The 17,464-nt window shown below is 37.8% G+C and overlaps 1 protein-coding gene across 3 annotated transcripts; it reads left to right on the forward strand.

The window, feature by feature from the left end:
• Positions 1-6,649: 6,649 nt before the first annotated feature.
• On the forward strand, positions 6,650-16,644 carry LOC105393129 (putative sodium-dependent multivitamin transporter). 3 transcript variants are annotated; one of them, XR_005253798.2, is made up of 11 exons: positions 6,651-6,960; positions 9,549-9,662; positions 9,921-10,483; positions 10,892-10,988; positions 11,395-11,559; positions 11,972-12,129; positions 13,494-13,698; positions 14,054-14,239; positions 15,014-15,181; positions 16,164-16,257; positions 16,608-16,644. XR_005253798.2 is itself a non-coding variant. In XM_038107310.2 (10 exons), the coding sequence occupies exons 2-10, from the start codon at positions 9,549-9,551 to the stop codon at positions 16,638-16,640; spliced, it is 1,689 nt and encodes a 562-aa protein (XP_037963238.2). In that variant the 5' UTR covers positions 6,650-6,960; the 3' UTR covers positions 16,641-16,644. The 3 variants fall into 3 exon arrangements, 1 of the variants encoding a protein (XP_037963238.2); XR_007266598.1 differs by having other exon boundaries at positions 16,164-16,237; XM_038107310.2 differs by lacking the exon at positions 16,164-16,257 and having other exon boundaries at positions 6,650-6,960.
• Positions 16,645-17,464: the final 820 nt, after the last annotated feature.

A 17,464-nucleotide genomic window follows, 5' to 3' on the forward strand; every position in this document is an offset into this window, starting at 1 on the left:
AACTGCCACTAACATTAATTATAAAATAAATATAAATCATACTATTCTTCCAATAGAGTATCTAGATAAACCCTTACGTACTATAAGTACAGTGCTCCAAAATTGATAATGCGCATAGAAATCTTTGACAGATCGGTTGTTTTCGATTATGTGACACATGATATTGATTCCTATTTCTTTCTAACAAGGTGCAAAATGCAAGTGTTTTTTAAAGCTCTTACGATTTAATGATTCGGTTGTGAAGATCTGCATGTGCATTATTATAATTTTGGACAAGTTCACACATTCATCACATTGTTCTATCCTGAAATTAATGAAGCCCCTGGGAATGGCCACTGCATTCTGCAGTAGGTAATTTATCATTGTTGATATCTAATAGGTTAGAGTTTCAGTTCAAAAAGCATTAATCTGTTTTTATATTACCCAACATAACCAACCTTAAAAGTACCTAAGTTACATCATCACCAGGAAACTCTCCAAAGCTAAATCAATTTCAGGTAGGTGGGTGGGTATTTTAATCAAAAACATAAATTGGCCAAATAACCCATTAAGGAGTTATACAACATGACAATAGTTCACTTGTAACTGCTGAAACTTACACCATAATGACGTAAATAGCAGCACCCGAACCCCCATCTATTTATTATGTCTATCTACTATTTATACCTAGCGCTCAGCGAGGCTTTCATACTCATACAAGTTATCGTTATCTTATGTTGAATAGCAGTTGATCCTAAACTGCATCTCAATAAGAGATGGTGGTACAGCCGTTGAGCTAGGAACCCACTCATGAAGGATCACAGCTAACTTCGCCACACATCTGAAAATGACAACAATTTATTACTTCCCCTTCAGGTACTGAAAACACACAGAAACATTCAGACCACGTCCGGCGCACTGAAGGTGAAAATGAACGCTTAAAGGTGGAGATTATTTTGTGGAAAACCGGTCGCCCTTTTGTATGTGGGTCCGTCGCTACGCCACTTAAATTGTAAAGGTTGGGTCCTTGAAAGTGGATAAGTATCGGAGAAATAGTGTTTCGATTGCTTATTTCATGTATGGATTGTTTCTCTTTAAACACAGTTTTATTGTGATTCGCTAAAGCGTATCTTAATAAAATAAATTAATAGTCTGGTGTACCCACGGGTCGCGTTACCATGCCGCGGGCCCCGGCGCGGAAGGGGCATATTTGTCACTATTGACAGTATTGCCACAGTAATCCTGAGTTATTGCCGCGCGGACGTGCCCTTATTGCTCTCATATTGCCAACAAATTGATATTTTTTCGCGGCTTCAATGCTACCTGCCATTTTTCCCGGCACCCACTTTATTTATTCCCGCACTGAGCCGGCTAGATCTCTTCTGTCAACAGTCATGTGGTTTTATACCTTGGATAATATTCCCGCAGTAGAAGGGCCAACGACCGACTGTGTGTGTTTTTATGACAGCTTCATTCTCCAAGCACCCTTTCACAATTCTACCAAATTGGAATGCGCAGCTTTTGAGCTAATGGCTTTTGAGGATGATGAGTGTGATTCACAAGAAAGGGATTTGTTTACACGGGATTCTGTTTCTTTCAAAAGATTTTTCTTAACATTCAAGAAAGAAATGCCATATGCCGATGTTAACCTTGCATTACCCTCGTGAGCTTAATTATTGAAGTTTAACAAAACATAACGTAGGTAATTGTTGCTATGCCACTAAAGCATTTTCCGAATTCATTTTATTCGCTAGTAAAACTATTAATTTTGAGCTTGTAAAATATGTAGGCATTTCCACGATTCGACAGCCATAAAGCTATTTGCCGAGAGCGTAGTTTGGCTGCGCCGTGCCGTCGCCCGCGCCCGGCTAATTCCGCTGCAGTTTATGACCGTTTAGCGTAGTCGGACCAATGCCGGCTACGCTTCGGCCGGAGTGCTTGCCAAAAAGTTCATTGTACCCCGAACTTTACAATAGACACCAGACTCCGGATAAACAATGGATTGCACATTCAAAACTAAGCTTCATTGATTAAGCGCGTGTGTTGAAGAGCACTGAAGAGTTGTTGTTGTTGTGATAGTCAAAGACGACTTTTGTAATCGTAATCGATCTCACTCATGAGATCATTATCATATATTTACTGACAATCTTTAATTATAATGACTGTTATAAATCTCTTTATGTATACCTATAAGGGCTAGAGGTGTTAGGTTTAGATTTAGGATATGGGCGAGGCCCATGCGGCCATGTTTAGTATAAAAATATCTCAGCCATAACAAGTGAAAAGTTTTTTTAAAAGTATAAATGGAGGTAAGTATTAACCACACGTAGATGTTCAGAAATGAAAGGAGCATAACTTTAACTTCTTAACCTATCAGTTAAATTAGGAAATTTCCAAGTGTTAGCTGTTTGTACTAGCTCTAAAGCTCTATTACATTCCGGTCGGAGCTACGAGCTGTAACTTGAAGGAGATTTGTGTTTGTGTCCCAAGAGCCCGGACTCTGAATTTGATTTGTGAGTATCTTATCTAAGTAAGCAATTATCACATGGGCAATACTGAAGGAAGTAATTAAAAAAAAATCAAAATGCATGATCTTCTATTGGATTTAGAAATCTATAACTTGTAGGTCTAGAAAAATTTTCTATATCGTGATATTCTTAATACTTACTCTTTTACTCAGTTAAATACGTACGTAATATCCGAATTGTATTACTTAGATCACAATGTTATTGAATACTTAGGGTTTTTTTTCATATCTTTCTCTGAAGAACATCCAACTTTATCGAGGTACTACTTTACTATAGTACTTGCCCCGAGAACCGTATCCAGGACCCCACAGTCGTGCAGCCGACTGCTTTTACCACTGAACTATTACCTAATTGACGCTGCTTTTTACTTAGAAAAATATAAAGCTCCCATGAAACTATGATGTCGCAAACGATATTAATTTAATTTTGTATAATATTATATAACCTACCTGCAATCTGCCTGGTATCGCAAATTGTATTCATAATGTAGGAGCAAGCATTTACGGATCTCGTTACACTGAAATACTGAAGTATTTTAATATTCTAGCAAATATTGTGCATCCCGGGCACGCGCGCGCCGGATAACACAGAATTGGAATATTCTATTCTGCATGTCGCCGGCGCTGAGACAATATGGAGAATTACGGCTTCCGTTTGTGTTTTCTTTAAATATTGTGGGATTTATTTCTGTTTCTAATAGATCTTTGAAGTACTCTTTTTATATGTTGATACTGCGGTGCGGTGGTAGCTCAGTCGGGTAAGCGCCCGCTTCTCACGCCAGAGATGCGGGTTCGATCCCGGCGCTGACATGTACCAATGAGTTCTTTTAACTTAAGTACAATGTATACCATCGCTCTTACGGTGAAGGAAAACATCGTGAGGAAACCTGCATATCTAGATCTAGCAAATCTAGAAATGTGAACCCACCAACCCGCAGTGGACCAGCGTGGTGGGGAAATGGTCCAAGCTTAGGAAGGCAGTTTAGACCTTGGGGATATGCACAAAGGTTCCATTCGAGAGAGCCAGGTGCAGGTACTTACACCCCCACAGAGAATAGAATAGAAGAGAATAGAATATATTGATACTTTTCTCTATAATTTGGTTCGAGATTTTAAAATAAGATATGTTATTAATCAGTTGAGGATGTACCTAGACGTTCTAAGTTATCTTCTAGTCGCTGAAAAGTATTGTTTATGATTCGTTTAGTTAAAATAAGCAGGTAGGAAAGTATGTAGCTAACAAAATCATATGAAAAATAAAAGATACTACCATACTGCCTATACTTACATATTCATCGAAGATCTTTGGAGACAAGAAAATTTCATCCATACCTCAATCTTTGAATCTCGCGGGATACTCAATAGCTTCGGGATTTTACCCTCTTACCTTCATAACTTTACATCCACTTTGTGTTTTATATGTGTACCTACCTAAGTAGTCTTGATGGATTTTGATTCTTTGTGAAGGTTACCCAAGCAAATATCCATCATCTGTAGCCTGTACCATACCCTACTGTGTGTTTGGATGTTGTAAAAGAGAGAATACCGTCATAAAATGTTATGTCTATATTGCACAATGGAAGCATGTTTAAACTGTAAAGCTACTAAACAGAATTGCAACACGAAAAAAAGTCATTATGACGTAACGAGCGGGCCCAAGCACCTTGTTCATACCTACCTGTGCAGAGGACAGACAAAGTACTGTGACGGACTCGTCATGAGAAAGTCAAACCTTGGTCTTCTATTGGCTTCTTCTAACCAGAAGGAGATTACCAGATTAGCGGTGACAAACATGAGACACTATACAGGGTGTTGCAAAAATGGTATACTAAGCCGAAACCTACATGTGCAGCATGGCATATATATCTAAGCCTGAAACTAAAATCAGAATTTGAAAATTCGCGAAAAAAAATTTTCATTTTCCATAGAAACTTTGTTGGTCACGTGACTTTTTACTATGGGAAAATATTTTTTTTTTCGCGAATTTTCAAATTCTGATTTCAGATTCGGGCTTAGATATACCATGCTGCACATGTAGATTTCGGCTTAGTATACCAATTTTGCAACACCCTGTATAGTGACTTAAGTATGTCTAGGGTTTGTCACAGTGGTGATAATGATATCATTAGGTAATCAGAATAGCGTCAGTCACTACCCAGGGTGTGCCGGACGTTAACAGTTGGGGAGGCTCCTTTCTTGCACCCCCGTTTCTATTGGCTCTGAGAACTTCAATCGCTAACCCAAGGGTGGAACGAATTGTGATCAAGAACTTAGGTAAGACTAGATCAGATGCGGATCGCTGAGGAGAGTGAATATAGCAGTACGTATGCTGATGTCACATGACAGTCATGATGATGATGATCTAATAGGTACAGCTACCATGACTGTAGCTAAGAATCTTCTCATCCTCTGTGTCTACAAAACTATGTTAATTTTCCGACAGTCCTGTACCCGGCTGTAAGTACCTACATAATACAGGTACAATGCTCGGAGTTATGATATGGCTATGAGTGTACAAGACCTACACGCAGTTACGGTATGAATGAGAATGAAACAAAATGTTCCGCCGTACCATTTACAGAAGAGAGACAATCGACTAGCAACCTAAAGGTCCTCGTGGCTGAAATTAAAATGTTCCATTGCAGTAAATTAGTCTAAATTGTTCTACCGTACACATTCCACCGTGAGTTTACTGTTCAGACTACTCACACCGTGATTTCTTTGTGTACAACACAAGTAATTGGATAAAACATAAAACCTAAGTAATTAAAGTATTACGAAAACCTACAACATACAGTGACATGGTTAGAATACCGACATGTTAAAAATGTACAACCCAATAAATATTTAGTTTTTAATCCCAATAAATCCATACCGTGGCCAACGAATTGTGAGTTTTTAATTGAATTCGCTGGAGAGAGTACACTCGTTCCTCACATGCATCGCGCAATTGTAATACAGTTCCCATATCTCATGCTGCTAATAAACTTTTACTGGCAAACACGCGCTGGTAGAGTCCGACAACAATAACTTAGCAACACGTAAAAAATGGGAAAATATATTTTTCTTTAACTAAAAAATACCATCCTACCACGTCAGTGACAGAAATTACAAAGAATACTTATTGTTGCCTTATTGTTTTGTTTTTTGCATTTGCTTCTGTTGCCAAGTTATCTTTGTCAGACTCTACTTGCACTGGGAGAGCTCATTAAAATTTGAACAAAGCTGGACACAGGACAATCGTTTTCCGAATCTACTGCAAAGACTAAATTGAATAACTCGAGTGGAAATTAGCTACATTGCGCTGCGGGCGGCAGTACACATAGAATAGAGAGAATTTTCAGCATAACCAATTAGAGAAAAATATTGTAATGTATGTAAAGTTACATAAAATCGTCTTTTTATCCTGGTAAATCGCAATATTTGAAAGTAAGCTAAACTAGGTAATCATTTGTAAAATTGTAACCATCAGTATTGAAATTTCTTATTTATCATTGAATCAATATTAATAGTTAGTATAAAGGCAGAATAGAAGTGACAACATGATAAAGCTACTTAAAAGCTCCCTACATTTGTGCATACACATACAACGCAAAGTTAAATACGACAGTTAAATAGTTTACTAATACTTAAGTATAGATGGCGCGTTACGTGTCTTTTTACTTTAATGACTATTATAAGCTTTGTATTATTTTACTGTAAGCAGTTCTCAGTTGGTAGAGATGGGGCAAGTCGTGGTAAAAAATGATGAACATATAGCAAAATAAAAAAGTATAATAGGTGCTGTGCATCAGATTTGCGAATAGACAACTAAAAGCGATTTTTAGCTGATAAGTATAATGCCAATGTAGCGAATATAAATAGCTAGTACACAAAATTAAAAAAAAAAACGTATTGTACCGATTCATCATGACAAAAATGTATGTACCTACTTAGAGTTTTTTTGTTATAAAGATTTTGGTTTCTGATTTAGACCAGATAGTACCGGTTAGAGACAGACTCTACCTAACCTGAATATCTCTAGCGCTGAAGCGGGTTCAGTCAACGCAGCGCTGAATCGCTGAACGGAGCCAGAACTGTCGCGCATGAAGTGACGCAACCCGCGCATCGTACGATCGTCTGCACGCAACAACATAACCTAAACATGCATACTATTGGACTTCGTTTCATTCATTCACGCCGAACATCAACATTCCCCGCAAACATTTCTAAGAGACAGACGTTTCTTCGCAAAACCAGTAGCTTTTTCATAAAATAACAACGAAATTAAATGTATTTAGGGAGTTTCAAGGTCCGAACAAGGTTAATGTCGCGTAGACTGTGTTTTATGTCCGAGTTCTTATCTCAAAAATGAAGCGGCAAATTAAAATAATTTAAAACTGAAGTGTTTATGTGAGCAATTTAAAATTGCTAGCTGTTTTTCGTTTTGGCTCCGTTAGCAGAAAATTTAAAATGTGAGTGGAAACATACTTATTTTATAAAAACTGTGTAGTTAATTACTTATTCAATTACTTAAGGACTTTTAGATTTATTAAATGCGATTTGTTTTAATTTTACCACCCTAAACAGCAATACATACTTACATATGAATAACCATTAACTAAAAATATAACAAATTATTAAATTTTGGTCAGCAATGCTGGTAAAAAAACTAACACTTATCTTTTGTGGTTAAAGCGCATTTTATAGTAAATAGTAGTACGTAACTAAGTACCTATGAGTAGTCCATAGCTACTTACAGTCAACTAAATGACTGAATGTTTCAGTAGGATCCGTGACTGTACTGCGCATGCCCCATCTAAGCAGAGTAGGACTTTGGGGTAGGGACTTGGGGAATATTTATAAGTACTTGCCAATATAATATCATGTATACAACTATACACACAATTTAGTACTTAGGTATTATGAAACTGTCTGAAATTCCTGAAATTCAAAGGACTCGCGCACTTCTAGTTATGATTGTTTATTATTTAATACTCGCGATAATAGAAATAAAATTACTACATTTTAGAGAAAATTATGTTTTTCGATATAGGTAGGTATATACATACTGAGGGGATTCCTTTATATTTAATTTTAAAAATTATCTGACTGTAAAAATTTAAGCTCTACATAATCTTGAATTATCTCTACCTACTCAGTAGAAGCCTCAGGCATCCCGTTACGTTAACTGGGTAAAAATGCAAAAGTAAAAAATACACTTGCATAATTAAATGATTTGTAGTCATGTATACTGTATACCTATAGAATACAATAGCCTACGTAGCCGTCTTGAAGACATGGGAAATTATTTAAAAATATTCATTAGAATTTAAAACGAGCCAAGTTCATAAATAAATGTAAAAACATAATTAGTATTTTTGGGTAGGTAAGTAGACTAATGTAGTATAGGTCCTAATTAGCGCTGGCGAATTTTAAGACTTTGTAACTAAGTAATTAATTTGTTCAGTATCCAACACAAAACAACTGCTTGATGATATGATGGGATTATCATTTGTAGGTTTTACCACCACAGAAAACTGATTTGGACAAGGTTTATATACTTAAACTTATACATCTTATAATATATTTTATTAGTCATGTTTTCTTGTAAACGTATTGAACAAAATAAAATGATGTAAAATTTGATAAACTTCTGAGATGCCAGTCATACGTAGATACGTCTGCCGAAAATAGTTTTAAATATTTACTTACATAATACCTACTACAAATGTTATAACTTTATGTAATTATAAAGATAAATAAATTAACTAGGTTACTGAAACTTTGAAGATAACTTGACATGACCTTAACTTATTAATTAATAAATTAGTAACCAGTGCATTTGTAAGAAGAAACATCTGTTCCTAAGGTACAGATTTATTATTTTTGTATCAAATTATAATATTTATTGTCTAAATACTAGCTGCTGTCTATCTTCTTCATAAATCTCCAGAATCATTGCACTTAATTAACTATTCGGGACATTGATACGGCATAACGAATCAATCGACCACTGTCCGGAGCGGTTCAATTTACCATGACATGATGTTTGTACGTGGTGTTGATCAAGTCTGCTACATGCACTCCCCATAGAATAACCAACTTTTTAAAGATTTAAGTACCAATATTATAATTTTTTTGAATTAATATTACTATTAGTTTGGTAATTTTTTTTTACGTTTGATCACATCACATTTAGTATAAATACATAATACGCGAGTTCAAAAAATAAACTAGAGGACACTGAAAATTTACTACGACTATATTATTATTTTATAAATACATAAATTGGGAAGGTCATATTCTCATCTTAGTGATAACTTTTGTCCGCTTAGTTAGTTAGATGTCTGAAACTCTCAGAAGTAAATTAAAATCTAACTAGGTACATAACTCTATGTAAGTATACTTTATACGACTGTACGTGCAATGCCGTGCAAACAGAGTATACCTACAATTGAAACAAAATCTTACTAATTCTCTTTGTTAAAGATAAAGAGTTAGTGTACCTACTTAATAATTTATGAGAGGCATAACGAATACGTAGTATAAGAGTGTACCTAAGTAAAGAGTAGATCATTATGTAAATTTTCATCAGCAAACATAAAACTTACACATAGCGTTACTGGCAATTTCACTCAATGCTCAAAGAAAGTTGAAGCTAAAAGATAGCATTATGAATGTTATGATTACGATTGATAAAGAAAGTAAAGTTTTGTGAATTCATGAAAACTTTAAAACAATTATGTACGTCTCATCTCTCGTCATCTGGAGTGTAGAATATTTATACTACTTCCTACTTTCCTATTAATATGATTGATTAATGGGATAGTTAATAAGTATGGTAGACAGATGTTTGTTTACACTTTGACGAGAAATTTCTAGATATTTTTTTATGAAGTTAAGCATTTAGTAGGTTAACTTAAAACCCTGGATTAACACTTAAGTAATAAATTTTTTTTTATCCCGGAATTCCCATGTGAAAAATACAAACTTTATACATATAATTGTGAAGACCTATCTGTACCCATGCACATCCTATATGTTCGCCAATTGTTCCCAGATGGAGATGATATTCGGCGCGTGGGACTGGGCGATCATGGTGGCCACCATGGTCGCCTCCGTCGCCATCGGACTCTACTTCCGCTTCAGCGGCGGCCGCCAGAAGACCAATGAGGTAAGACGTTAGTCCTAGGGATGGATGTAAGTGCCGAAGATTAGAAAATTTGGTGAACCGGACATATCTTTTTGAATGAATGAATTTGGTGGCTACATCTTGCAATAAAAACGAGTGTAGGAAATCACTGTATTTCGCTGGCTCAATAATATTATGTCCACTGGAGTTGGTTGCGAGAAACACGGAGAAGTTACGAACCTACCTACAAAAATTATAATTGTGAAAGAAGATTTACTAATGAAGTATCCTTGATTCCAGGAATACCTCCTGGCCGACCGGAACATGTCCGTGTTCCCGGTGGCCGTCTCCCTGATGGCCTCCTTCATGTCTGCCATCACGCTGCTGGGGGTATCCGCTGAGAACTACTACTACGGCATGCAGTTCGTGGCCATCAACCTGTCGTACGGCATCGCGACTCCTATAGCCACCAGGCTCTACCTACCCGTGTTCTTCGGCCTCCAGAAAACCAGCACCTACGAATACTTGGAGCTGCGTTTCGGCCCAAGAATACGGCTGCTAGCCTCCTTGACTTACACGCTTCAAATGGTGCTGTATAACGGGATAGTGTTGTACGCGCCAGCGATAGTTCTGGAGTCAGTGACGGGGTTGGATCGACTCGTGTCTATTCTAGTGGTAGGGTTGGCTTGTACCTTCTACTCGACCCTGGGCGGGATGAAGGCAGTGCTGTTCACAGACCTGCTGCAGTCATTCCTGATGTTTGCGGCCGTGTTCAGTGTGGTGATATTCGGAGTGATACAGATCGGGGGCTTCGGCAAGTTCATTGAAGCGGCCCGTGAAGGCGGCAGACTGGACTTCTCCAAGTGAGTGATGGTCGTCTATTGTTTAAACGGGCTCAGTAGACGGTATTTTAAAAATTGATTCCGTAGACTGTCTACCACGATATTAATTTGCTCATAATTTACCTACAAGGGCAATTTAATTGACATGCTGTGCGCATATATGTAGGTACTTTTGTTCTTATTAGCACAAAGATACACAGAAACATATTGTTAGATGTCGTATTTTATGCGGAGATAATTCTTACTTACCAACGCAAAACAAAGTCAAACATTCAGGCACGCTTATCTCAAATCGGAGCGTTAAAGATTCATTAGCATTACATTAAAATTTATCGCAGTACTAAAGCGCAAACAATGTGAATTTTGCATCGACTTCGTACATAGGTAACTCAATGTTATAATATGTATATTATTAATTACTTATTTCAGTATCAGCATAGACCCTACGGAGCGGACGACGTGGTGGTCGCTGAACATTGGGGGGCTCATCACATACCTCTCGCTGTATGCCGTCAATCACACACAAGTAAGATATCTGCTCAATATTAACGTTTGTACTTACATAACCCTCTACCCATAGTTTGGTTTTGTGGCATATTACCATCTTTGAATGTGTTCAAAGCTGTGGCTATCCTTTAAACATGATTTTTACAGGAATATTTTCCAGTTACATACTGCAATTTTCAGTAAACGGGTGGAGCTTTATATAATTATTTTGGCAAGGTTCCCCTCTTTACAGTCGTATTTTGATCTATTTTAAATAAGAACTAGTTCCCCCCCACAAGTGCACACCAACAAAGCTTGACTAACTATCAGCATTCGTAGGCGCCATCACCATCACCGTATCAGCATGGATGGCATCATCTTCGTCATGACTTTAACCCCTCAGATGCAACGTCTACATCATCCTCACAATCCGTTTAACCCCTCAGGTGCAGCGTCTGCTCACAGTGAGCACACTCTCCCGCTCGCAGTGGTGCCTGTGGTGGAGCTGGCCCGTGCTCAGTGTGCTCAGTGTGACCACCTGCCTCAGCGGGCTCGTCATCTATGTGGTCTACAAGGACTGTGACCCGTACGCTGCGGGGAAGATTACTGCTGTGAGTATGGTTGGAATATAATGATCGTGGTAGGATCATGACTGTGTATTTGAGGACATTTTATAAGTACCTACTGACAGACCTACCAAAACACGATTTTAGTTGTTACGAGTAGCAAGGTTTCACGAAAATCTATCGCATACTTTTTACTATTGTAGTATTGCATGTGCACAGCTATATTTATAGCACCATATTCCCCAGATAGACTTATCCTTCTGCGGCCAACCAGGTGTCGAGGTGCAATATGTGCAGTATAACAAACTCAAAAAATCCTGATAATTTATTCTCCTACACTTATAGCTGCTCTCATGAATGTATCCCTACTGTGGAAACCATATCCACAACCATATCCATAACCATATCCAACTAGACATGTGAAATAAATGATACTTATAGCCCCTCCCTCCCTCAGATAGACCAGCTGATGCCGTACTACGTGGTGGACGCGATGCAGGCCTTCCCCGGGCTGGCGGGTCTGTTCGTGGCGGGCATCTTCAGCGCCTCTCTGTCCACCATCTCTGCGGCTTGCAACGCGCTCGCCGCCGTCACGCTCACTGACTATGTTAGTAGGTGAGATGGAAATATTGATGTAATAGAACTCCTGGTGTGTGTTAGTTTTCCACAGGAGATGCGGTGAGATGTCCTTTGCTTCTTTGATGTTAAGGTCTCCCACACATAACACCCACGCATCGCATCGCAAAAGCATCTCCCTCCAATTCGCAGGGTGTTCCATAGGAGAGAGAGAGTGACGTTTTCCATGAGTCATAGCACTTATAGCTCATTGCAGAGAACACGGCTGTACTAAACTTAAAAATATATACTAGTATATCTACTTATTTATGTACCTGAATATTCCAAAGTTAGACAGGAAACACATGTATTACCTAGGTTCTTTTGCTAAACTTTTTCGGTGAGTTAATCTTGCAAGTATTGATAAATTAACCAAAGAGTAGGTATATGCTCAAAAATCTGTGTTGTTTTTAGATGACGCTTCATTTGTCTTTAGATTAGGCGGCGCCGGCGCAAGTAGGTATTTCAGCAATGACCTAAATTAACAGTTGACATGCCATTAACCATATTGTTAGTCTCGCTTCGATGATACAATATTCACATTCACAACGGAGTGATTCTTATCTGGATGAATAAAGATAATAGGAATTCTGCACTTCAGACAGCCTAGTCTTATCGAGATATAGATCAAGGAGACGATTGACACTGATTACAACGTCTTTCCTCTTGGCTCTAAGGTTAAATTATGGCGGCGACGCTGGCCCATTTGAGACAAATTAATAAGGCGAAAGATTGTTAGTGAGTGTGTTTTTTTGCCATAAACCTCAGTACGTATTTACATGAAACTTTACTGTTGTTTTTATACCTGAATAACACATTTAGGCTACTTTTTGTCGTGTAATTCCCACGGGAAAACTTAGTACCTACATGAAGAAACGAACCTCGCGGGAAATGCTAGACGTATCTATCATATTTATAACGACCATCATTTTCTGGTTTCAACCGACCAATCAAGTAGAATCGGTGCCATGTGCCATGTCACTGTTGGTGTGGTCGTTAAATGGGTACTTGACCCGCCGCTGGTTTTGCCGACCTTACTCTACATGTCTGAGAGATTGCAAATTATCTTATATGGGATTTAGTATCTGATAGTAAACGATTGATAGCAATGATCCGATGCACTTAGGTACATTGATAACAACATAGTGCTCTTAGCTTAATCTGTCCGATGCATATCTTGAACTTGAAACATTTATGGATATGGATGTAGGTACTTAGGCATGAAAGAAAAAGAAAATATCCCTTAATTCCCGAAATCAAACGTCTCTGAACGGTTTCCTTATAGCATATGCTGGGTATGACCTATTTTGTTTTTATATTTTTAAATAATATCTGTTTTCAACGACAAACACACTCATCCCCAGATGGCGCTCAATCCGGCCGTCCATAATCCCGTGGCTCACAAAGCTCGCCGCCTGTGCGTACGGCCTGGTGTTCCTGGCGCTGGCCTTCCTCGCGCAGTACCTCGGCGGGGTGCTGCAGGCCTCGCTCACGATATTCGGAGCCGTCGGGGGGCCGCTGCTGGGGGTGTTCACCCTGGGCATGTTCACTACGTATGCTAATGAACGGGTGAGATAGATGAAACTGAACATGGTTTTTTAGTGCATTCAGAGACAGAATACAAAAGTATAATCAAGGTTTATTTATACATTTTATTGACATAGGTATGGTAAACCCGAATAAGTCGCCAACGCCGATCATGATGACTTTGTCAAAAAACTGGAAAAGGTTCCATATAAAAGTACTGAATTTCTGATGTTCTGCATAGTAACCAGCATTCTACGTGTACAATATTGAGTTATTTTCCTCTCCTACCGATACCCTCAAATCTGAGGAGTACTCAATATAACTCACCACAACAGTCACCACAACAGCCACCTTCGACGCCTAAACCCTAACCCCCACCCCTCTCTACCAATTCCAGGGCGTATCCATATCCCTGCTCACGGGCATGGCTCTGACCTTATGGATGAACTTCGGCGGTCCGCGGCCGGCTCCCGTGAAGCTGCCAGTAAGCGTGGAGAGCTGCGCCGCCAACGTCACATTGCCTGTGGCTGACCACGGGGACTACTTCTACTTGTACCGCGTGTCGTATTTGTGGACTAGCCCGGTAAGATTTATCATACTCTGATTCATATACATCTACCGAGTTAAGTGTCCTCGGCCGTGCACTCGGTCAATTGTCTCGCCACTCTACTCGGTAGGTGTAACAAATTAAGGGTATCAGTATCCTTCGACTGTCGTTGATTACAGCTATGCAGCTGACGCTGCGATACTACTTCCTCGGCCTTCTTCGTACAATCGCTACCTGTGTGACGTTGTTAAACAAGCAGGCTGAAGGGAATTTTACCATTTGCCGTAGTGGGTTATGGGATAGGCGAAGGTACACATTGGTGAAATTTGTTTACATAATCATCTACTTTTCGCCGTTGTTATATTAGTCATAATGTTTTATTGGACACTATCTAAATTTTTGGGTCATATCTAAATCCAAAACCCGAGAACGAATATCTAAGTAGGTATGTAATTTGCGGCATACCAGGCAGCATTATCTAACTGCATCATTCTCTTTGATCCAGTGAGATTGACGTATCTTATTGAGATATTTGAGATGGATTAGTGGAGTGTTCTATTTAGACGTAATAATCTGTCTACGTTTGTTTTTGGAAAGATTTGTATTAAGTACTACTACGGTGTTTATTTAAAGTTTAGGTTCACGTAGATACACATAGCAACACCCATATAAATACCTATTAGATGACACATTCGTATAGGCCTAGGTACTTACTACAATACCTCTAGATTTAATAACGTCTATCCGACCATGATCAAATTTAATAAATGTCCGTTAAAGACCGATAAAATCATCACACCCATTCCCCAGATCGGTTTCCTGTGGGTGCTGATCATCGGCAGCGTGCTCTCTCTGGCGTGGCGGCAGCAGCAGCCGTGGGAGCGGGACGGCAAGACGCACCCCGACCCCGCCCTCTTCACACCCCCGCTCGCCCGGATACTCAAGAAGAGGATAGAGAAAGAGAAGTCCGTGATGCAGGTATGCGAGGGAATGATGTAGGGGTAGAATGGGATACCTTAATCTTAACATGGCTGCATGCAAAAAGACGCATTATAGGGGGCTAGGGGGTGAGTGGTATAAGAAGCCCAAAGGAGGTGACTCAGAGGGTTTTGTTGGTCAAAGAGACTTTTACTATGGTGATTCGTAGAATAAAAATAATTCAAAATTAAAAGGAGACTCACCCCCTTTCGGCTTACTATAGTTACCACTTTATCAAAATTCTGTATAAAACAAATACGGGTTTGCATGAGATTTTGATGGAAAAAGACTTATGTAGAATATGTGGGGATAAACTGTATGAATTTTTGGAGCCTTATTAATTTGTAAGATGCAGCTAAAATATTTGGTAACTGTTGCTTCGGATATATTCCACAATTATTAATTTTTGGATAAAATTTATTGTAGAATGCATGACTGTGGTGTTTAATAGAATAGATCGCTATGTAAGGCTAGATATTCTTATTTACTAAAATCCGTTCAGTTCTTATCGTTGAAGACTGAATATCCTGAATAATCCCTATTCTTGACTGAACATAAAGTTATCAACTTCTCAGATACAAGTTAAGATGTAAGATCACATTACTTCTTCTGCAAATTGCAATTGTGCGTTACATTTACTGAACAAAACAGGGTGTAAATTCTGTAAAAGACATGCTCCTCATAAAAACAACATGATCAAACTGATAATTTTTCCCCATAGAAATATACTTACCGTTGGAAATGAACGTGTTTGGCGATCTTTTATTAAAAATTACACAGTAAATAATACATATCGAAGATCAAAAAAAGACATTGGTGTTGGCATATGATTTCTTTGGAACATTTGCTCAGTAGATAATGAAGATATTTTTTTCTGGAACATGTCTTTTTATTATAGGTATTTGATAACATTAATAACATATCTTCTACTCGGTTCTTTGCTTTTGCTTCCCTAGTTAGTATTGGTATTGTGTGCTTCTAGATGGGAACTCACTATGTGTACTGAAGGCTCCAGGGCTTGGACCACGCTGTACAAATGATAGCTATACAATGCAGGTGGGTTTATTATATTTTATGTATATTATTTACCTAGGTCAACCGGAATGTCCTGAAAAAATACTTACTATCGTTACGCAGACAGGTACTTACTAAATTGATTTATGGATAAGTATAATTAATGTGTTTTAGTCAGTAGGTGAGTAATCTTCACCTAATTTTTCATGACTTTCTGGTTCGCTTAAGGATATTTTTTTTCAGTTTCTCTCATTTGGTCCATTAAGCATGTGAATAAAGTCGAATTTGCCGGGTAAAATCACCGATATTCATTTTCCATTATATATTTGGAATTCCTACAATATAATTACCTACAATAAATTACTCTGAACTCGATTAACATGCACTTAATAAATATTTTATACTTTTTCAGTGTCAGTTACTTACCAGTGAAGACTGTAATTGAAGAATTAATATAAAATAATTAGAAGAAAAGACAATACCTCTAGGTACCGGAAATACAGTACCTTAATAAATATGTATACAAATATTGAACGTTGTTGAACCTATTTATAGTAGAATGTACTTAAAATTAAGGTATTTGTAGTGCATAAAATAAGAACCTATATCGAATTGTGATTGTTCCTGAGTATACTTTATGCAGTTTTTTTTCAACAGGGTTCTAGAGCCTTAATTAGAATAATAAATTTCAGCATTCATAGCAAACACAATATTGTCATTTAGGTACATAATTAAGTTTTATTTTAGTTTAATTCTAAATGATTATTTATAATTTTATATTTATGTGTATGTGTGTTTTAAATGCTTAACTTGTTTAAAATACATAATAACATTAATAGAATCGACGAAACGAGAACTGTTGTTTTACGTGCGTATCTGTCTGTGACCGTCTGAGGATAAGTAAGGTGTGTGATCAGAGCCACGTCATATCAAAATTGGTTTAGCCTTTTTTTAAATAAATGGGCTCAGAATTTTGACTATACCTACCTAAGACATGTAATAAGTATGTTGTGGTTGTGGGGCTTCTTAGGAGACCTCTAGCAAGTATTTATTAGATACATATTTATAGATAAGCTAGGTGTCTATTATCGGGCTTCCACTGCAAAATGTACAACATTTATACAAATCGAATATAATAATATGTAAGTACTTATACCTATTGTTAAACATAATATCTAAATATTCCAGTTGAATTTGATGTGAGATATAATTATATATATTATATATTAGTGGCTCAGTAGAAACATTATTATTTAAGACAAATTTAAT

The sequence above is a fragment of the Plutella xylostella genome, chromosome 9 (assembly GCF_932276165.1).
Source record: "Plutella xylostella chromosome 9, ilPluXylo3.1, whole genome shotgun sequence".
Lineage (NCBI taxonomy): Eukaryota > Metazoa > Arthropoda > Insecta > Lepidoptera > Plutellidae > Plutella > Plutella xylostella.